The 24,126-nt window shown below is 44.0% G+C and overlaps 1 protein-coding gene across 3 annotated transcripts; it reads right to left on the bottom strand.

Moving 5' to 3' along the window:
* Nucleotides 1-2,930: 2,930 nt before the first annotated feature.
* Nucleotides 2,931-23,879, bottom strand: clvs2 (clavesin 2). 3 transcript variants are annotated; one of them, XM_012829654.3, is made up of 5 exons: nucleotides 22,293-23,879; nucleotides 21,170-21,344; nucleotides 10,967-11,077; nucleotides 9,931-10,151; nucleotides 2,931-6,593 (listed from the first exon to the last, which is right to left on the bottom strand). In XM_012829654.3, the coding sequence occupies exons 1-5, from the start codon at nucleotides 22,679-22,681 to the stop codon at nucleotides 6,500-6,502; spliced, it is 990 nt and encodes a 329-aa protein (XP_012685108.1). In that variant the 5' UTR covers nucleotides 22,682-23,879; the 3' UTR covers nucleotides 2,931-6,499. The 3 variants fall into 3 exon arrangements, with proteins under 3 accessions (XP_012685108.1, XP_031437642.1, XP_031437641.1); XM_031581782.2 differs by having other exon boundaries at nucleotides 6,507-6,593; nucleotides 9,886-10,151; XM_031581781.2 differs by having other exon boundaries at nucleotides 6,516-6,593; nucleotides 9,874-10,151.
* Nucleotides 23,880-24,126: the final 247 nt, after the last annotated feature.

Here is a 24,126-nt window from a genome sequence, read left to right as displayed (position 1 = left end):
ATCAAGAAGGGGCCCAAAGCTGGCACCAAAGCTTCTCAGCCAACTACTCGTGGGGTATCACGCTCTCTCTACCATCGAGAGGTGTAAACCCCTCATAGAGAGGAAGAGAAGAGGTGGATCGATGGATATCCATCTATCCATTATTATTATTATTATTATTATTATTATTATTATTATTATTATTATTATGATTATGATTATTATTATTATTATTATTATTATTGTTGTTGTTATTGTTAATATTATAATTGTTATTAATAATAATAATAAATAATAAATTCATCATTGTAACATCTTACATTACATGTTTTTGTGTGTGCTTTGTTGAAGCAGGGGTAATGCATTAGAACTTACAGGAAAATAGTTGTGGCTCCTCTGAAAATATACACAATAACACATACAAATATACTGTAGATATGTTTACAATGGTGAATGGCGAGAGAATAATTAATTTGTGAGCACCCATGCCAATACAGAAGAGATGAGAAACAATGAAATATGAATCAAAACATTGCTCTGAGTCAATAATACCTTCACCTCACACCATAGCTCCATATCCTGATTCTCTCTCTTATTCAGCACCTGTGGGTTGGTACATTCCATACACAAATGTAGAGATATTTAGAAATTACAGACACATATTAATCAAAGAAATTAACAGTCTCGGTTGTACCTATGTGTGTATTGTTTGAACGTGGAAGAATGGCAGACAGTAGTTTGTCTGAGCAAGAGATAGAGGGCAGAGTTAATACAGTATTTTTGTTTGTATGACAGATAAAGAGCGATGAAGAAGTAAACAGAACATAATCATGTATGTGTGAGAAGCAGAGATGTGTTTATTTTGTGCTGGGATTCAGACTTCATCTCTGGCCTCTATCAGTCCTCTCAGTATCCACTTTTGAAGCAGAAGTGGAGAAATTCAGACTCAAGTACAGTCCAGTACACACTCAAATAAGCACCACACACAAACAGACACACACACACCACATCCCCATACTCCCCCAACTCAAAACTCCCATTCAGTACACACACACACACACACACACACACACACACACAGGCACATACACACACAGGCACATACACACACATTCATACTCATGAGTGTATACACATTCACATTCACACACACAAACACACACACAGTAATTCACAGCCATCTTTATTAGATACCAGAGCTATCCCTAAGGGGGAAGTAGCATTGGGGCGGAAAGGGGCAGATCCTACAGTATGGAGACTGCTGGTGTAAGTGGTGTGTGTGTGTGTGTGTGTGTGTGTGTGTGTGTGTGTGTGTGTGTGTGTGTGTGTGTGTGTGTGTGTCTCTGTGTGTGTGTGTGTGTGTGCGTGCGTGCGTGCGTGCGTGCGTGCGTGCGTGCGTGCGTGCGTGCGTGCGTGCGTGCGTGCGTGCGTACGTGTGTGTGATGATGAATGCTGCATTGGCTCTGGCATAAAATGGTCTCAGTAGACAATGGAGCCCTGGAGAAAGAAATGTGCAATCAGAGAAGCAGCTCTCTCCACTCCACTCATGCTGGGCGACAGTAGCGCAGGAGGTAGAGAAGTCGTTTAGTAATCAGAAGGTTGCTAGTTCGATTCCCTGTCGAAGCGTCCTTGAGCAAGGCACTGAACCCCTAATTGCTCCTGATGTGCAGTGTGCCATCAGTGTAAATGTAAAACGTGTATACATTGTAAGTCGCTTTGGATAAAAGCGTCTGCTAAATGACTAAATGTAAATGTAGCGAGAGAGAGAGAGAGAGAGAGAGAGGAAGAGTAACACTGGCACACAGGGGAAGGATATAGAGAAGGAGAAGGGAAAGTGAAAGCAGAAATTAATACCATAGACAACACCTTTGCCCCTCCTGGTGAAAACCAGCAGACATCAAACTCTCCAGCAGCTGGCGTCGGCTTTACCAGCCGTATCAACCCAGAGCTGTGGAGCGCTGGAGCTGCCCTGCAAAAACATGGCAAATACAAGCCTGCCTCAGACATCAGTGCAGCCCACCTGGATACTAGACTGGCTATTTCACTGTGGAATCAAGAATGCCAGTAGAGTAGTGTGTGTGTGTGTCTCTGTGTGTGTGTGTACACGTATGTGTGTGTGTGTGTGCATTTGTTTGTGTGCGCTCATGCGCAACTGTGTGTGTGTGTATTTATGTCTGCCTGTGTGCATATGTTTGTGTGGGCAGTTGCCTTGGGCATAACTGAGAATGAACAGGAAGAGAAAAAGTCCAACACAGAGCCTTGAATTCCACTCACTTCCTCTCCTCTCGCTCCTCTCCATTCTTCTCCATCTGCAGTTGCCTGGAGTTGCTTTGAGAGAGCCTCCCCCAAGTACTTGAGGGTTATTAGACTACAACCAATTACCTCAACAGTGTGTGTAACAGGAGTTCCCCCTGCCATCAGTCCTGGGACTGGGAGAGCCGAATCTCGGGAGCAGACGGCTCTCATTCATTCATTCATTCGGTCAATCATTCGTTTACCACAGCTCTTCTGTTCCCACCAATCAACTGCAGATCCTACAGTATGGAGACTGTATGTGTGTGTGTGTGTGTGTGTGTGTGTGTGTGTGTGTGTGTGTGCGTGCGTGCGTATTCGGTCAATCATTCGTTTACCACAGCTCTTCTGTTCCCGCCAATCAACTGCTTCTCCACCACAAGCTGCTCTTGGCCGTAGCAGACGGTTCCGCAGCTACTCAGGGAGCTGCATGTTAAATACAGAGCCTAAAATTGTTGCAATACAGTAGAATTAGATGGAGAGAGGGGGAAGAAAGAGAGAGAGAGAGAGAGAAAGAGAGAGAGAGAGTGAGGTTGACGGTTGCTTCTTCAAATACATTTCAAGTTGGTTTTTGGAGATATGATTGGTAAACATGTACTCAAACACACGCACACGCAGACACAAATTTAATGCAAATAAAAGCACCTCAGAGAAGTAGGTTCAAACTAACTGTGTCAATATTTATTGGTGTTTTTTTTTTCATTTTTTATGTTTTGTTTAAGTTACATACTGTCATTTATTTCAGCATGTTGTTGGTAAGGACATTTACACATATCACACTCTGGTGTTCTGCTCACACCACCACCACGAGCATTGTTTCTAGTTTCCTATGTACAATCAATGTGATATGAAAAGAAAAGTAATTTGGCCAAACTAAAAGCACTGTGTGTCATATATTTAATAATAATACACAAACTTTTTTTTTTATTCGGAGTGACTAAATAAGAACTATGCAACGGTTGAGAAAGCCCTACGTAACATTATCTTGGGAACTTCACGAGTATCGTGTTAATAATTTCATTGCGTAATGCAGTTTTGATCACAAGTATGACCATATCAGCAGTACTGCTTACAGTACCAGGAAGTTGCCCAAGAGGAGTTGCATAGCTTTTATTTAGTCAACCTTATTAGAGAATCTTACCAAAAATATCATGATGTTAGTTATCTACTGTGTATGCTCAAGATTCAGTTTGAAACTAAAGTGAAGGATTATGCAGGAGGGGGGGGGGGGGGGGAGTAGGTGGCGGCTTTGGTTGTGAATGACACTTAACACATTTACTGACTTCAGTGTGCATATATAGCAAAACAACTCCAGAAATAATTATCAAAAAACACACAGAATTTGAGAAACATTCCATAACTCTTTGTAACACATTGTTTTCAAATTAGAAAAAGGCTGGTCTTCAACATTGCATGATCTGAAAAGAAAAGTGCACAGGACAATAAATAATCAGTGACTCGTCAAAATCCTCAAAATACTGACAAAAAATGGAAAATAAATGCCTTTAAATAACACGCAATAACACGGGTATGAGTAACAGACTACGGCGCCACCTCGAGACGTCCATTTTCAAAAGAGCCTTTTTGGCATTTTTGCCAAAAACAAAGTAAACACCTCAGTGGATTTGTAGTATACTACTAATGAAGCACATACTTGAATACTCATAATAATCATACTCAAGCCAACATTCAATGGTTTAGAAGGGGACAGAGGGCGGTGGATCTCAAATGAACACTGTTAACTCATACAGGTACAGCGCCCATTTAGTAACAAAAGAAAAGCAACAGCGGAGGACAGAGGAATCAACCCCCCCCCCCCCCCCGCAAACAACCCCACACATGAGCGGTACATTCCGGCAGCTACAGTTTGCCAAGCTCCAGTTTTTGAGGAGGTTCATGCTGAGCTGACGTGCCCTGTGCTGTGTAGCGGCGCTGGGCTTAAAGGACTGTCTGCCCCAGTTCACTGCGGGGACGGAGACGGAGACGGGGCCGGGCAGAGGCAGCGGTTGTGACATAACGGGCATTGCTGTGTCAGGAACTCAAAAGCCTGCTTGCCGAGAATAGCCCCAAGCTCTGCCGCCTCCCATAAAGAGAAGTATGGGAGGAAAGATTGGAATAGAGAGGGGAAAAAAGGTATGCTCACACACACTCACACTCACACACACACACACACACACACACACACACACATACACAAACACAGGATGGAAATAAGCAGTGCTTTGTTCGAGAAGAAAAGAGAAGAAAACAGTAGATAGTAACCTACAAAACGTCCACGTCCACACCAAAAAAGCTCCAGTCCTTTTAGATAAGTATACATCTTGTCGTTTTGTGTTTCTGTTAAAGTTTAGTCATAAAATAACAACGTGAGAAAAATAATATCTTTATATACTGTATTTAAATCGGATTTCAAGTAACAATCCTCGCGCCTGGTAGTGTGCGCTGTTGGCAATGAGCCTCTCACGACAGCCACTGATTGGTTATCCATCCCTGTCAAATGTGTTTGACTGTACACTAGCTCAAGCTGGAGACATTACAGAATACAGAGAAACATATGCGATGTTAAAAAAAACACTCAATACCGTATGCTAAGCTACCTCTGGGTTAACCTTGAAACAGTAAAAGATGGCTACCTCCATGGCTAACACATCGCTTTGCCCCGATGCAAGTAACCATGTTGGGTCACGTCAAACTCCCTCCAAGGTATCATCTTCTAGCTATGACATTGGACAAGCTGTTTTCTTATTGGTGTAATGGTTAACCCTTCGTTACGACACAGCTAATAAGAATAATCAATTCAAGGACCCCACCACAGAGGTCTTGCCGAAATCTTTTTAGCCTCCTGCAAGTCGTTTTCAATGTTGTGTGTCTTTCCAATTGTTCTTAAGAACTTGTTACTAACATTGACATGAAATAGCCTTTGATTGAGCCTTTCACTACATTCGTCCATGTGAGGCAAATACTGCTTTTGGCTTACATGTAAGCATTGCTTCCATCCAATGCTAATATTTAAAAATGGCTAGAATTAGAAATAAAAGAAGAACAATCAAACCCTCGCCTGGACAATCAGATGCGTTCCTGTTTCTCTGTGTGCTCTCTCTAGCATATGGGAAGAAAAAGAAGACCCTAATACCGCAACAGAGAGCAACAGATCAAGATGCTATCCTAAATGCCTCAAACAACCAAGTAACAAAACGCCATCATTATAGCAATGTACAGCCAAGGCTTGATAGATCCGAAATACTGAACAAGATTTGTCGTCCCTTTTTAACAATGAAGCAAATGTTTCACAGACAACCAGGGAAACATTCGATCCGTTCACAATGAGTATGAGAGTAGACCTCTTCAAACCCTTGGCATTCTCTCAATCCAGACCTGACAGGAACTGGCCTTGAACAACATTATTCCCTGCACCTCCTGGTGTAAAGGGTGATTTGCTTGAACTCTTGTTTGTTCTTGCCCGACGTGCGAAGCACACATTAAACTGACTCAGCCAAACCTTTTTCACTCGCTTGCTGTTTGAAGCATGATGTAGTTATTACTTATCCTGAGCTGCGCTTTTTGTCGATTTCTGATATTAGAATCATCGAAAGAAGCCCATAAGTCCCCCCCACCCTCATATCCTCACAGAAGCTCAATTTACCCGCCTTAACATACAATGCCCTTTCAAATTTTCAGATTTCTGTTTGTTGTTGTTGTCCACAAAATATTTCACGAGAAGCACATACAGAGTATTCACAGCAGCCTTTACATGGCGTGTTCTTGTCACTTTTAACTCCCCCAACCTAGGCTTAGTTCTAGAGTGTATGTACAGTTCTGAGTTGGCACCTGACAATGACATATGGATCTCCTCCATCAGCTCTTTACCACACCTTACCCGCTGCCCCTCCACCCTCTTAAAAAAACAGGAAATAAACAAACAAAAAATGACAAATCTCTCAAAATGGCAGCCACTCTCCTCTCCTCCGTCTCAGTCCTTTGTTCATTCTCGCCCTCTTCAGGGCTCTCTTCATGGATTTCCACCGCTCCTTCCCTTCATCAGTTGTCTGTGTTACGTTACATTTATTATATATATTTATATAACTCGCATGGTGTTCAATTTTGAGAACAAGGAATTCTCTCCCTCTCCTGTTGTTTTTTGGGAAGGAGGGGAGGTCGGATGGTTGGAGGGGGTGGTGGTTGATGTCTCCCTCTGGCCGGCAGGGTCTGGGGTGGGGTGGGTGGGCTGTTAGTCCAGGGAGAGCAGCGGCTGCATGTTCTCCTCCTCGCTCTTCACTTTCTCCGGCCTCTTAAGCACCCCAGGCTCCACCACCGATTGAGACCTGCGCACACACATGAATAAAATATGGCTGGTTTGTGTTTGGCAGTGTGCCAGTGGCTATATATTCTTGAGTGAGTGTGAGTGTGTGTGTGTGTGTGTGTGTGTGTGTGTGTGTGTGTGTAGGGTAGGTATTTTGTTGTGGGTATTAGTTAACCTGTTTGTGTAAATGTGTGGTTGTTTGGTTTTATGTTGTGTCTATGCATGTGAGTGTCTGTGTGCATGCGTGTGTGTGTTCTCTCTCTGTGTGTGTGTGTGTGCGAGGGTCTATGGTGGGATTAAAGATGCTTCTTCATCTCTATTTATTTTTGTGAAAATTGATCCAGTGTCTAACGATCTAATGTCATGTAACCAAATTCCCTGTGGAGCACAGTGAGTGAGCTGTGGGTTGTGTGCAAATAGATACAAACATACACACCAACACACACACACATACACACACACACACACACACACACACACACACACACACACACACAGACAGACAGACACACAGACACACACAAACAGAGACTGCAGCAGTCCCACACATTCTCCATGCACAGACGTGATTCCATTGTGGAAAAAGCCATTCCAGAAGCCTAGTTTCTCCCACGCCAACGGACAGCTACTGTCACTAAAGCCAGTAAAGGTCATTTCAATAGTGACAGAGTGGGAGAAAGAGAGAGAGAGAGAGAGAAAAAGAACGAAAAAAGTCATCCTCGGACACGTTGACCTAATTCTGATGTATTTCCCTGCTAGAGGCCTAAGCAGCTTTAGAACAAGGGGGAAGCCATCATTCATCGCATACAAATCTGGGACAGCTTCGTCTCTGGTGTCTCACACCAGTGCCCCCCTGCACACTCCCTCTCATGTTTTCCTCATTTCTCACGGCACCAAAACACACACTGCCACCACCTGTGTGAGGAAAGACACACACCCCGCAGGTATTCCCACTTTCCAATCAAGGCACTGATTTCACTGTATATCCAAGAAGAAAAACACCATTCTAAAAAAAAAAATCCCTCGGGATTCACAAACTCAATCAGCTGAGCTTATAGCACGCAGGAGCGAATCAAAGCGCTACGTGACTCATCGCAGATCATACGACCTTTGAAAAAAAACGACAAAACGTCCCCTGATTATTAACGAGCGTTCAATTAAAAACGCAATCACTGCGCATCCTGCTCACTCCCGTCCCACTGCATTCGGTGGCACTCTCTCGCTTATCCTTCCGCGCATAAACAAGAGCGAGCGACGCTCATCAGCCACTGAGTGCTGATTTTAATCAAGCGAGCACCCAGTAATGCCAGCCTGACCTTTCTGGCACAGACGGGCGAAAGCGGAGCTAATTGCCCCGACTGAACGCATCCTCGCATTGGCACGTGGGGGTGGGCTGGGGTAAACTTTGCATCTAATCTAAGCTTTCTCGGAACAGCCCCACGCTCTCCATGAAGGCTACCACGAGCCTACCAACTGCCATCAAAACAATGAGCAAAAAAAGGAAAACAAATAAACAGATAGCGTATTAAACACTTTTTCTTTGAGAATTATCAGTGTTTCTGTGTTATTTGTTTGGGCTTGTTGCCAAAAAGCCTGCAAGCAGAAAATTCCATTTTGGTGCATCTGTCATAAGTAAAAGAAGCTAAATCCTTATAAGTGCCCTTGGTATTACTGAAGAATCTGCACTTTATCTTACGCCCCCTGGGTTTGAGGGGCCAAACACACACACACACACACACACACACACACACACACAAAGCTAGGATTCTTAAAAGCACATTTCGACCACTGATGTACACTTAGAGAAAGTCCTTTGAGGAGAATTCAGTGATGCAGATGGGTTCTGTCGCCACTGGCAAGGGTGGCATTGTGACATCATGGCATCGCGTCAGTGTAGAGGGCTTAGTCAGGGAGCACCATAGCGTCTGGAGACAGGAGTGGAAATGAGATCACCGCCATAGGTAAAAAGTCATCCCATCTGCTCATGCTCCGGTGGGTGCTGAGGGATGCTCACGGTGTGCCCATGGCGTCACCGCTCCCGCCTAATGCCGATTTCATGACCCAATAAGTCAAGACACCAAGCCCCGAAGACAGCTGGGGCAGACAATGAACTTCTACATTCACTTCAGTTCATTACAAAGGGGCATGCTCCATTTATCAAGCCATTTGCAAGGGAACGTGAGGAAGCTGAGCTGAGAGAACAACTTTCTCACTGACTAATAACCCTGGGCAATCACCAAGCCTGTGGTATTCATTCTGGTCTGGAAGAAGGAAAAAACAAATGAATGATTCATAAGCATTAGTTGGAAAAGTCTAGAATATACAAGTGAAAAAAAAACCTGCTAGTTGGTAAGAACCAAACCCACTGCAAATGTCACAAGTGGGGATTTCTGAATGAGTGACCCATTTTTCTCGGGGGGGATATACAGAAACATAATACATATATATATATATATGTGAGTGAATGAATATATCACAATGTTGTGCTGTTTGGTTTCCCCACACTCTGAAACTAACATCACTCATATCCTCCTTGAGATGGTTCATTCTCTGCCTCTCTCGCTCTTTCTCTCTCTCTCTCCCTCCCAGGCAATCTTCCGGATGATTCAAATGAATGAGCTTTTGGGCCTCGGCCCACCGAGACAAACAAATGACGCTTCTCTTCGGCTCTCCTACAAATTATTCCATCTAATGAGAGCAATCTTTTTTCATTAAGTCATGCCTCCATGATCAGTACGCATTGCAACCTCATCTCGACCCCCGACTCTCATAAATCATCACTATTCGAGACAAGTTTGGGTTTCTTAAAAAAATTGTGCTGGATGTAAATGCAAAACAGTTTATGTGTGACATCATGTCAACAAAACAAACAAATAAGCTAAATAAAAACACATCGGGACTGATGTTAAAGTTCAATGAGCATCATGCAGTGGCACCAGCTGGATGCTTTTGACTGAGTCATTTGATACAGTCCTTTCAGCCGTGAGTCATGCTAAACTGACTGAAACTCAGCAACCCTGTGTTCTATCTTTTCCCACCCCTTGTCTTTCTCTATCTATCCATCTATCTATTCATCTATTTATTGATCTATCTATCATTCTGTTTCCTCTGTCTCTTCTAAAAGCAACTCTCTCTCTCTCTCTCTCTCTCCCTTTCTCTCTCTCTCTCTCTCTCTGATAAACAGACAGACTTTCCCACATGGCCTTTCACACACGCACGCAAAGACAGACACACACACACACACACACACACACACACACACACACATATATATATATATATACACACACAAACACACTCACGGAATACATCACCTCTCCGCCTAAACGTCACAAACAACAGCGGCAGCAGTCACCGACCTCTTCATGGTTTTGGGGGACAGGTCTTTCTCCAGGTCCTTGACGGAGAGTGTGTACGACTCGGGGCAGTAGTCGGAGTCCTCGTCGTAGGCATGATCCAGCAGTGTGCGGGCCCAGGTGCCCATGTCGTAGGGGGGCAGCATGCCGCCCAGCTCCGAGGGCAGGATCTCGGGCAGAATGAGCTGGTGCAGGCTGTTCAGGTTGTTTCCATGCATGAAGATCTGCATGGGATAAGGAAGCTTTGGTAAGAGGAAATGGAACAGGAACAAATATGTACATATACATACACACACACACACACATACTGTACATACAGACACACGGACAGACACTCACATGAACACAGAGACACATAGATGTACACACATATGCGCAAAGAACTTCAGGCAATCCAATGTTTATTTACAGATTAGTAAGAACACACACACAGACACACAAAACCACACAGCTATAAAGGTCTGCAGGCAAATAAATGCTTACTTAAATAGACGGGTAAAAACTCAAACACTCATACAAATGCATGCTTAAAGGCAGGCAATTTACCATTTGTCTAGACAGATTAGTTTGATTTTTTCTCTGCAGGGATAAAGGTGGACTCACGGCTAATGAACCGTGAATATGAGCATGAGCAACATATTAGCACCCTCAAGCATTTAGTGTATGTGGCCATAAGTGAGACAGCTGAAATACCTTACTTCATATATCAAACCAATGCACTGTGGTTAAGACATTACTTAGCAGGTGGTGTTTACGACAGAGGTGCGCAGAGTTTATAAAGCTGTCAAAAGGGCTTTGCCCATGAGCGGTTCAATTACATGAACATCTGAGCGCACATGCTAACAGTTTCAGATGGTGCGCAATGTGTTCTGCTCCATCACTGGGATCACAACAGGATCCTCTTCATGTAGTCACTCACAATTGAGTTGATTTGCTTTTATCTTATTTCGTTTTATATGAGCTGGTCAAAGGGATGTTAATAATAATCTGGGGTGAGTCAGGGTGAGATAGGTAGGCAGTATGTTTTTTCGTCGCTCACCCTTTTCCTTGTTTTGTCCTTCAGGAAAGGTCGTATGACGGTGTACAGCGCATGAATGTACCACGGCTGGTTGACAAAGTGGATCCCTCCAAACCTGGCCGGGAAGCTATCCTGTTTCCAACGAAACAGAGAGACAAAAACGGCATAAATGATTGCACACTTTCAGGGTCAAGAAAGACATGGTGGAAATATCGTTCTTCCAGCACTCTTCAGAGTGTAATTTTGTTCCTGCTGGTGGGAAAGGGCTTGTTAATGCTCCACATTCACATCTCTATTTATTAATAAAAAAAGAAAACACTTCTATTGTGTTCATCCCTCCCTCGTGTGTTTATGTCAGTTTTGGCACCTCTTTGATGGTACCGTACATATTTCACACCCACTCATCAGAAGGCTGTGGTGTACAGGAAACACAAGGCCACATCCTGGAGAAGAAGGAGAGACGCAGGAGGGGGGCGGGGGACGGGGGGGGGGAAGCATCACCTCACCTGATATGTGGTAGGAGGAGCACACACCAGCTGTCTGCGGTTTGGATTTATGAAAGCGATTTATGTCTTCACACACACACCCACACACACACTATATATATGTTATTCGGCGAAGCAGAAACAATGCTATGGAAACAGATATTTGTCCTACCCGAAGTTGCTCTTTATTATTCAAAGGGGGGGGGGGGGGTCACCTCCATGACTGACATGTCTGTTTGTCAGCCATTATGTTTCTTCAAATCGATTCATGTCTTTCTGGATGGCCACAAGCTAAAAATGGCCATTCTCTTCGCAACCCAGGACTTTGATTTCACTTATTAGTCATTTAATTTACTACACATTATTGAAAAGGGATCGCTACATTCTGTTATCGCCCCTACCAAGTCAGCACACAGCAGGCATCGGGCTGTGAGCTCACCATTCCTGTCTATCACACAGGGAAAGCTAGTGAAACATAAACCTGTAGAATTTCTTTCAAACCCCCGCAACCTATATATATCACCTGTCATTTCTTAGTTGTATGTGTTCATTTCCTTTATTTAAAAAAAAAAACAGTTGAAATACTGTTAAACTTGATGTTTCACCTTGTATTTCAGTCAATATACATCCATTTTAGATGTAACATGCTATATGTATCAATCACAGGTTTCATGGAATTTTGACTTCAACTAACACTCTACCAAGTAGCCTAGCCTATTTCGTGGCTATTTAAACAGACAGCAACAAATATTTTCTATGGATTTTATTGATGTTTCCAGAGAGTGATACAGGTGGGAATCTGAAGGGGTTGTCATGTATGAAAACGTGCGGTGATGAGCTTCACTCAGGGCTACCAAGACTTTTCCAGGCCTACCCTTCAGCCACTTTCTGTATCCGCCACTGGGGCAATGATGAAATAATTCCACTTTCTAATGCCAAGCCTCGTCAACTCTGACTCATCATGTAGCCTATAGGCATATGCTGGTCATACTGCACTGCAGGTAGGCTAATGTGGTCTTTCCCTGCTCGCCATGGCAAATATGATGTTGCATGTTTATGAAGTATGGGGAGGTTGGACAGTGTGGCGACTCTCCTGGACTGTGTTGTGTGTGTGTTGGATGCTTTAATTGACTAAAGGCTAATGGGCAAAGAATCTGGTCTGTGCTTGATTTTTGTAGGCCCCTATTAAGTATGCATGACCAATGAATATTAGGTTGGAAAATACAACATTTGCTGATTTAACGATTTAACTTCCAGTATTCTATCTGAATTCAGAGACAAATCATTTGGTTGGTTGAACAGATACAGATACAGATACAGATAATGACACCTCTGTACACCTCCAACCCACACACACACTGACTGCACGAGAGAACACAGCACATGCACCGGGTGATCTCTCTGACCGTGAGCGAGTTGCGTTCACATACGTCAGCGCCAGCCTTGAACGACCGACACCACCAATCTGACAGCACTTCATGGAAACATGTGATGTGATAACACCTGACAGGGCCACTGAGGCCATGAAAGAACCACGTGACAAAATGTCATCCAATGTCTTACGTCAAACGACCGGGCCAAATGTCACGCACTAGACCCACTGTAGTCACCTCCGTGCCACTCACACCCTGCAACTGATGGATTACTGCCAGTCAGTCTATTAGGAATTGATCACACTTCATACAACCACCCTTTTTACAGTATCACTATATTGATTACAGTATAATATATTGCAAAAGCACATGGATATTTAGTGGTTATATACAACTAGGGTGAGAGTTAGGACTAGGGTTACGATGAGTAGAGAGTATCAAAGTGCTGTTTCACTGATGAGTACTGTCTACACTGAACTTAATTGTTCAGTCACCATGTAAAGGGCTATGTAACGGAACATGTTATAGAGTCATCAACTACAAGCAAAGGTGATTTAATATAAGACCTCTACATTTAACAAGATCTGTTTCTTTAATGAACCTCACAGCACAATTCAGGCCTGCATTAGATCAGTCGCACTGGCTGGGAATATCTTCCTGTGATATTTACATTTACATTTAGTCATTTAGCAGACGCTTTTATCCAAAGCGACTTACATACGTGCGACTTACAATGTATACACATTTTACATTTACACTGATGGCACACTGCACATCAGGAGCAATTAGGGGTTCAGTGCCTTGCTCAAGGACACTTCGACAGGGAATCGAACTAGCAACCTTCTGATTACTAAACGACTTCTTTACCACCTGTACCACTGTCGCCCCATATGCTGTCAGCTGACCTGGCTCTGTCTATATACAGCTGAGACCTGCACTTGGACTCATCTTGCTCACCAGATCCTTCATAAACCCTTGGAGGATGGTTCTCAATATTCACAGGTGACGTGGGCGACATTACCGCTGTGGTTCATTTGTTTTGGCTACTGAACCGCTCGAGGAAGTCAACCTGTGATTTCTTCGTTACAGCGAGTGTCTTTGAATGCCAGGGCTCAGCAGGGGAATAGCTTTACGCATGCTGAATGTCAATAAGACACCTCACACACAGTCAAGCAGGAAATACCCTGTTTTAATGCAATTACTTTAGCTCACATTATTATTCTTGCGTTATGTGCAAACTTGTGATCAGACATGGTACCCATTTTTGGTACCCTTGTCATTTGCTATCTATTTATGAGTCTATCTATGGCTGTCTCTCAGTCTGTTATTCATCCATCCACCTATCTATATGTAAAGAAGAGGTAGTGGCATGTCACCCTAGGCGCATATCAATCAGGTACATATGCGTTTCTAAAAAAGCAGGATGATTTGGACAAATGTCCTTCGGCTGATCATGTGAGAGCTTCTGAGGCGGAGTGAACTGAGCAAAGATGTTTATGGTAAAATATTCATTTGGAGGGGTTCCAACGTCCTCAGTGTGTATATAACCTGATCTTCCTTTTTCATAAAAGTGGTTCGCATTACTATTCAACTGCCTAGCTATACTGTAAATGATGTCTGTCTGTCTGTCTGTCTGTCTGTCTGTCTGTCTCTCTCTATCGCTCTCTCAGAATAACTCGAAACAGACGGGCCTTCTTGCCCTCCTCACAAGCTGCTCCACAGAGCTGACTGCCCGGGCATTGTGACAGCGCCATGCTTCCAGGCAGCGCCCGCAACATTAGCCACGCCTGGCATGGCCGCCACGGCGTGACGTTAGGCAGCTGCGGGTAAGCACGGCCCGTGGCCTCTCTCCTCCGCCGGCGTGGCGTCTCGGGCAGCTGGCACCGGGCACAGACCTTGCACACCCGCAGCAGAGCTGGCACCACATCTGACAATGGAGGGGAGAGGGTTATGTGATACTGCTGATGCCATGCTAAAGAGGGCAGAGGGAAAGAGCAGGAGAGGACCACCACCACCACCATCTGCCAGAAGGCTCTCAGAGACGGGGTTGCCATTCAATGATGCATGATGGGATGAGGCGCACGCTTGATTGTGAACGCGTCCCTTATAGCTCTGTGTACTCTGTAGCTAGGGGAACAGGCACTAATGAGAGGAGTGCTTTTGTGCATCTGCATTTGGGTGTGATTGATGACAGGAGCTCAGAGGAAGAATGTGTTAATGAAGAGGTTTTGTCTGTGTGTGTGTGTGTGTGTGTGTGTGTGTGTGTGTGTGTGTGTGTGTGTGTGTGTGTGTGTGTGTGTGTGTGTGTGTGTGTTTGTGTGTGTGAGTGTGTGTGTCTATGTTTGTGTGTCTGTAAACACCAAAAGATTGTCCACTTCCAAAAATCTCAAAGCAGACAGATGGGTACCGGCAGCATGTGACGTCCTGTTGGGTGGTTCTATCTCTCAACTCCCGACCAGGGGAATTAATTCATTAGCACTGGCTTTGATGTGTCTTGTCATAGCAGTTGTCTGATAGCAGCAGGGGATGTGTCTCCTTCTTTTTTGCCCACATAAACTGAAGGTTACCATGGGAGATTTACTGAAATTGACATTCCGGTCACCCAAAGGAAAACAGAAAAGAAAAAGAAAATGTAAAAAGCTTTTTTTTTCTTCCCCAGTGGTTCAATGGTGATTGCAGAGGCTAATGAAGGCTACATGTGGCTTGAGTCCCATACCATCCACCCATCCTGACTGGGACGAAGCCAAAAGTGGATAGAGCAAAGGATTGCTTACAAAAAAAATATATCCTCTTACACAAATAATCAGTAAAATGAGATTTAAATTTAGTTGAGGTTAATATAAATCAAATGTGGTAACATTTAAGGCAGATCTCTGTTAATTAAGAAACTAGGGTGCAATAAAAAAAAAATTCAGATTGTAGAATGTTTCTGCTCGCTGAGCTTCATAAGGAAGTCAAAGACAACCGAAACATTTTCCCATCAGCTGTTAAGATGTAAATAATCCGCTCTGGTGATAAGGGGACTGGTTCTTCCATTTGTTATTTGTGGTTCTGTTTAGAACTCCATTTACTTGTTTTGATCCGAGGCACAAGACAAGATGCTGTTAGATACCCGCAGAAATAAAAAGGCGGATTTTTCTTTCTTCGCATTTTTGCTCAGTGCTTATTAGCAGTCATTGGGGAAAGTGAATTAAGTGAAGATTGAGATGTTGAAAAGGAGCTTTGAAGGAGTCCTGTTTTGAGACGATTCTCCACACCCTGCAGCCAATCCAGCCCAATGCCGGCCCAAATCTGGGCCGGATCCGCTCTGGTGTCAGCTTCTATCTGGGCTATGCTTGCAGAAGATTACAAGTCCTCACAAAACAGACACTTTCATAAACAGTGATTTCTGACAGCAGCGCTGTCTGACTGCATCAATGCAGTTCTGTTGCTTGAAGCCATTTCTGATGTGCTCCCTCTTTTGCTCTCTCACTTTCACTCTCACTCTCTCTCTCTCTCTCTCTCTCTCTCTCTCTCTGTCTATCTCTCTTTTTCTCTTTCTCTCTGCAGTGTGGATAAACATTCACTTAGCACACAATGCATCAGGGCTTGGGCTCAGGATTTATCTGTAAACCTGTTAAAAAGTGGAAAAACCCATCGCCCCGCTCCCTCTCTCCTACAGGGACGGCGAAGGCAGCCGCTAGCAGGTAGCAGCGCTAATGGGAGGAAACGCTGATTCGTATGATAGGTCACGTCACTACGTCACGGTGGGCTCCGTGGGAGATGGGTTATCTGCACCGGCCAGATCCGCACCCACTGAGGGGAACTGTAAAAGCCCCCCACACTACGCCACACGGGCACTGGTCACCGGTTGACAATGCTCCGCCTTGCACAAATGGCGGCCAACCGCAGGGAATAGGGAATGAGAATCCGGTGTGAAGTCTCAGGGGGAGCCAGACTATTGGGTTTGTAATCCTGTCCTGCCCTTTAGCCATTTAGCATTTTGTTTCACAAACACACACACACACACAAACACACACACATGCATGCACACACACATAAACACACACACACGCATGCACAAACACACACACACACACACACACACATGCACAAGCACACACGTATACACACACACACGCATGCACAAACACACACACACACACACACAAACACACACACACACACACATGCACGAACACACGCACGCACAAACGCATGCATAAACACACACACAAACACACACATACAAACATACACACACACACACACACACACACACACCAATACACACGCACACACACATCATGAACCCCCAGTTGAGAGCTGGAGGCTTCAGGACAGCCACGCGGGCATCTGCAAGCCGCACTGTTGATATCCACTCTGCATAATCCTTGACCTCTTCTTCTCTGAGTCGGCCTCTCATTCGTTGGCCTCGCTGATAGCCTGTTTTTTTTCCCCTATTGTTTGTGCTGGAGCAAAAAACTGCCAGCTCAGCAATGAATTTTGCATAGCCTGTTGCCCTTTACACAAACCCAGTCAAGCAGCGAGGCACAAAGTTGACCCCGCTCCAAGACCAGATACAAAGACACAATGACTTGGCTGTGATCCATGGTGATTTAAATGAGAAGATGCTGTGAAAAAAAATTAAAAATAAAAAGCCATATGAAAAAGCAAATGTAAATATTTTGCTGCTTTCTTAGACAAACACAATGGAGGAATTACTTCAGGGCTTAAAGTGTGTCATTTGGCCATGAATGGCTCTTGGTTTATCCCTGTTTATTGGGAGGTTGTGGGCACTGCAATCAGTGGGAAGAGAAGAGAAGAGAAGGGCTGAAGTAGTTATTCTAGGAAACACTGCTGAAGTGTCTCTGTCTGCAGCTGCTCAGCGGTCGTTTCAAGACACATAGAAGACACATTTCTATCATCGAACTGATGCATCGAAATGCACCTCTCTGTGTATATGTTTATATAATGTATAATCATATCCACAATCCATAAAGCAATTAAGTGATTCAGCTGGGACAGAGGACAGATATGTGGCTTAAAGGATTTCAGACACGAGCTGAAAGGGACAAGGACAGATACAGATAAGACTGTCCAATCGATTCCTGACGCAGCCAAACCCACTCTAAACTCACATGAAGCTGTGCAAAGCATATTTAGGAATACAAATAAAATTGTTGCAATGTTGGTAGTACTAAGTCTCAACTTGTGAAGAATGTGCAGGTCGTGGGGAGCCTGGGTTTGTTTTTAATCAAATTCCGTTTCAGGTGCTTCATTCGCAGAACAATCACATAACGATCAGAAATTCTCTCCTGCTAGGAGATTAACCTGATAAGAAAACTGTATCAAATACGGTCTCCCAGTAGAATGCGTAGCAGTGATTGGGTATAGATGAGGACCAAGAGGCCATTTTGGATACAATTATTTCACTGCTTCTCTCTCTTATTAAAAGGGAAGCGAATTGGGCATTATTAAATTTCACTGCACTAGGGCCGTTGAAGAATGTGCCACATCCCTGCACTATTAATACTTCAGATGATGGCTGCACTTAATGGGCTTCAGTCACAGATGGCGATGATGAGAGTAACCACTAGAAATGGCTAGTGCAAAACGTTACATAATTTAAAGGAGGAGATGGGCTAGCTTGAGTAATACGCTTAAAATGTGATTCTGGACAAAAGTTCTCTCCCTGTATACCTACACATTGTTAGCACACACACACACACACACACAACGTTGCCCTATTTATTGTTGGAGGCAGCTATAAGCTGTGACACATACACTCCAAGACCACATCATGTACACCATACACACTAATGTGTGTATTACATTACATCAGGTGGGCATGTTCTATAAACGTCCTCCTTTCCTTCCTTCCTCATTTAGGTGAGATAGAGAGAGGAGGTGGGAGATAAAGATAGTAAGCATAAACACACACACACAAACATACACACACACACACACACACACACACACACACACACACACACACACACACACACACACACACACACACTGATAGGGAAAGAGAGTGACAAGAGTGTGTTTCTCTGTGCGAACACAGCCCATCTGAAGGGCGCATAGCATGACGGTTGAACAGGTTGCCAAGGCAACTCAGTATGGGGTGGGATTGAAGAGATCGGTGCGCTGTGATTGGCTGACATCCGTGGGTTATTTCTCAACACCAAGAGAGACAAAAGGCCTGTCCAAGACGGCAAGTAGGAGAAAAGCAGGAGGCTGACATAACAAAGCCCGGCTTCAGGAAAACTAACTCACCACCACAATTCCCACCTCATTCATGGTTCTTTATGGTCATTTTGCCAAGAACGGACATTTTCTATATGCTGGCTTCTATGCCTCCTCTTCAATGTGCCGTGTTGTTTTCCATCTGTTTGTTTACCAGTGTCTGTGAGTGTTTATGAGTGTTTGTTTGCAAGCGAAACAGATAGTGAGTGAAAGAGAGAGAGAGAGTGTGTTTGCTTGTGTGTGTGAATATGCTTACATTTTTTTTTAAATCAGGCTATCTTAGTAACCCAAACGGGTTTTAGCCTTGTAGTGAGTAATAACTGCTCACACGTGTTATGTCTCGACATAAACTAAATGTACAAATCAGCGATGAAAAATGGAGTTGACTGTTGACAGGAAATTATAGGCATGCTGAGAGGAGATCATATCATAAACATCTGGGGACTCTCGCTCTTATCCTGTGTCTCACAGCGTGCTCACACACATACACACGCGCGCGCACGCGCACACAAACAAACACAAACAATAACACACACCGAAGATATATATTGAAGCACAAGAGGTGAAATACAGGGTCAGCCTTCTGTGTCCTTCAGGCGAGTAACACAAAATTAACCACCCCATCACTTTGATAGTCTAGTGTGCATGATGAAAGAAGATACTGACAGATTTATATGCTGTTGTTATGGCTGTACCCCATCCCCTACTTCTCCACATGACAACAAACACACTAACACATGCTTGCACACGCGCGTACACGTACACACACACACACACACACACACACACACACACACGGTTATCTCAGTCCCTGCAACGCTTCAATATGATTTCTCTCATAAGCCTGAATTGAAGTGACAAGTGTAATGAATCATGCGACTGGGTGACACACAGATGCCCCTCCCTGTCATTCCGAAATTCACCACGGGGCCTTCATGAACCCCCGGACATCCACTTGAACCGTTTCATAGCTCATGCGGCCAAAAACCACACTCGTGTTACATTAGCATCAGTGTTCTGGGACGATACTGGACAACGTATTTAAAATGTAAATGTTGGCATCCAACAGGTCACAGTCTCCGACCCGTAGCTTTTTCAGTGCTTGCTATTTCATTTTAGTTAACTGATTGGATGGCAGTGACAGAAGTAGTCTAGAGTAGTACTGAAGGATATCTTTGCTATTTTCCACACTGTCGAGTTTCACTGTGTATATTTATAATTAGCTATGATATTCCACTGTTTGTCACAGGAGTCTAGAAAGTCATCTTAGGGAGAAAAATGGCACCATAACTTGGTTCTGCCATTGCACTTGCATCACCCCTGGCTGCAAGAGTATAGTATAGTATAGTATATAGTATATACCTTTCTCTTTAGCCAGTGAGCATGAAAACATGAACATTTCATTTTCAGAAAGAAAGCACTAACAGAAGAGAGTGTAACGAACACAAGTAAAGCCACTGCAGCCAAGATGAAAAATCCCGCCATGTTCTTCCTGTCCCACATTAGTAGAGGCTGAAATCTCGTACTTTCTTCTGCCCCTGTTTCCTATTTTAGGGGTTTGGTGAGGGATGGATGAGGGAACGCACACTATACATCCACAGATACAAATGAAGAGGTCCCATTCATGTGCAGCAGTGATGCACAAAGGGAATAATTACCGGTGCAGGCTAACATCAACCACCTGCTCTGGGTCCACTCCCCCTCCCGCTCCCCCTCCCCCTCCCATCCCCACGTGTAGAGCAGGGGCCTGCTGGGCCAGCCTCACGCTCACTAATCCATCTCTGCAACCAGGGGGCCAAACCAGAGTATTCTGCCTCAGTCTCCTAGAAGATGATGACTAGGAAAGGCGCCGTGAAGAAAGAACTCACAGATTTCATTGGGCCCTTGTGAGCTGAGTGAAATTAAATTCATATTGTGTGTGTGTGTGTGTGTGTGTGTGTGTGTGTGTGTGTGTGTGTGTGTGTATGATTAGTGAAAAAGACCATTATTATTGTGGAAAAAAATACAACCGAGTCCTGTGGAGCATTTCTGTTACACCACAGGTAAAAAGAAGCAACTATTCAGCTTAATGGTAACAACTGGATACGGGTCGTGTCTGTCAGAAACAACAAGCAGTCAAGATGCCATTATCTTACCTGTAGTCCCTCTATGGCCAGTCGCAGCATGCTTGGTGTGAGTTTGGAGGCCTGCTTGAACGTGAAGTTACTCCAGTCGATGATCAACACAAATCCATTCACCTGTAGCTCTGGGTCCTCAATCATGGCCTCAAGTGACAACAGAATCGCCCGCAAAATATCCACAAACGTGTACCTGTGGGAAGGCCAGGCAACAGTTAGGACACGGAAAGAACTACATGTAACACTTTTCTTCATAAATACATGAAACAGGATTCATTTTTACTTTCCACTGGCCTGACATCTTAAAAAAGGTGAACGCACACCATTAATAAATTGATATAACTGATAAATGTGAAATTAACATTTTCCAAAAACATGACACATGTACTATGATACATTTTCAATAAACACTCCTTTTTTGCTAAGATATGTGGTGTGAAGATGTACTATGAAGGACGAAGAAAATAGAAAGGTTGTAGAAGTAAAGGACCAGTCCAAGACTTTTTGTGTGGTGAAGACAACCAATCATTAGTTGATATAAATATGCATGGTCAGAAATGCCTGAGGTGTTGTAACGGACCAAGCTAATGGACAACCTTCTTGACCTTTGCTGGTGGCTCATTGAGTGTCCTTATTGTAAGTGGAAGCAAAAAAGGAGAGTGGCACCATTTCAAAGGGCCATTTAACTGGACAGTGGCATTGTGCTCACTCATCCTGTCTACATCAATTAGCTGCTCCAACAATTACATGAAAAATTGATCAGTGCAAGCCACGCTGCTTAAGATTGGCGTTTGTGTCTTAAAAAGAGTGGTCAAGTAAGCAGTATTTACCTTTCCCCGTGCTAACAGGGTGACCTATTGTACGCTGATAAATTAGCTCAAGCAGTGGTTCACGTGGTAAAAGGTCTAAAGATTTCCTTATCTGTGATGGATGCTCACTGTTGGTCTAAATGACTCCTGAGCCTTTTCATCCTGACAAGACTGATAATGTCGTCATCTCAACTGACATGGACAGAAATCGGTCTCTGACACATTTCATGCAGAAGAGTGGAATTGGCAGTAGCTTTGTTGAATGGTGGTACTGAACGAACAGCACCAATATGTCGCCTTGCTGCACACCATTGGTGAAAATTCAATATTACCTGCTCTGATCCCAGTTGGCTGCGAACAAGACCAGAATTTTCCTGCCATATCGGTCCAAGTTGGAAAGCACCCCTGGAAACCCATCCTTGAGAGCTTGCTTGATCCCTGGATCGGTTGCTTTCAAGTTTTTGAACATATCAAGGTTCTGCTGGCGATACTCGAAATACTGGGCCAGGAGGCGGAACGCCTCGAAATGGTTAAATTTCCGCGCTCGGAGGAACCTTAGGATGAAAGCATCGTCTGTCCTGAGAAAGCCAATGTCTGGTCGGGTGATGATCATGTCCCTCACCTCCTGTATGTCCTGATGTAAAGTGTCGGGGTTCTCTTTTAACTCCACCTTGGCTTTCTCCAGCGTCTCCGGAGAAAGGCCTGCTTGCAAATGAGTCATTGTCCTTGTACAAACGCGAACGCGTAGAACGAAACAGTAAGAAAGTGGCACAGCAGATTTGGGAAAATCGCCAAAAAAGAAGACAACAATATTAAATGCGTCACGTATTGACAACCCTCTGTGTGGTGCTTCCAGATTAAAAACCGACTTTCGAGATCGTCCTGAGCATGATTAACGATAGCAATCTAGTTTCCAGTCAGCGCAGTTGTGAGTTTACCTGTATACAAGTTCTGGTTATCTATTTTCTCTACAATGTATTCGCGTACATTCAAACTGTCGTATTGAGCAATTCAAATGCATATGGCTTCAGCCGATAGACTTACTGTATCGCGTGAAGATGTATACATTTAACCTGGCGACGTTGGTAACACAAATGTACAAGCCGTTCATTCAACCATCCCCACCCAAAAAGACCTAAACATTACCATCACCATTAAAGCATTACACTATCCTACCATCAAGCGGCCAGGCAATGCGGCACCCTGCAGCAACTCTTGACACAACTCTCCATTCTGAATGCATTTTAAACCTTTGAAGTGCAGCCATGGATTGCTAGAAATTACAGCAAAACGGTGATGTTGCTCGTCGACAGACTCGGGGTTTCCCGGCGGCCGATTCCCATCCTGTGTATTTGTTTTCGAAGATTTCCTTTATTGTTTCGGTCCAAGTGCCCCTGTTCCCGGCGTCGTATTGCCTCGGTGCTGTGGTGGCGGGTTTACGTCAGTGCTGCTGTTGCCGCTTTGTTGCTGGTGAAAGTGACTTAAAACCATCGCTCCGGTGATACAGTCAGCCCGTCCGTCATCACATGGCGGCAGAAGAGGAGGAGGAGAAAGGCGTCCTTTCCTCTCGCTATTCACATCCCAACACCTGCCCCGTGCCTGCAACCAGCTAGTACCTCTCTCCCATTTTACACTTCAAATCCTGCTCATTTCCTGCGTTTTAGACACCACTTATTTTTTTCCATTCGCTATAGAATGTTGAGAAGTGATCATATCACAATAAAAATCTTTGAAAATGCTTTGTTTGAAACGACCGAAAATGGCGATATTTTGTATGTTTGAGATGTGGACTACTTGGTCCCGCTGCAAAAAAAACAACCCGTAAATATTGGCCACTTTTAAATCACTCGAGTCTTACAGGGGATAACAAGTACGATACGCTTGCTTCGATGTGGAGACATTGAGTGGATCACTGGAAGAACAGCCTACTGTTTAGTAGCATTACGTCAACCCTGTGGTAGGAACATACCATTGTTCAGTTAAAACTCTTAAACTTCAGGAGAGCTTGTTCATTTGGAAATGACGAATATCCTATGATTTATTTTTCATATGCAAATTGAATCATATTGTGTTGACAGGGTGCGTCATCACGGTGGAAAAAAATATAATTCTGTAGGTGTTTTGGATGCTTACTTAGTCTGTAAGTTTTGAAGGTTACTTAGTATG

This window comes from Clupea harengus, chromosome 15, assembly GCF_900700415.2.
Source record: "Clupea harengus chromosome 15, Ch_v2.0.2, whole genome shotgun sequence".
Classification (NCBI taxonomy): Eukaryota; Metazoa; Chordata; class Actinopteri; order Clupeiformes; family Clupeidae; genus Clupea; species Clupea harengus.
The sequence above is the reverse complement of the archived record's forward strand: the minus strand, read 5'-3'. Positions and strand labels throughout refer to the sequence as shown.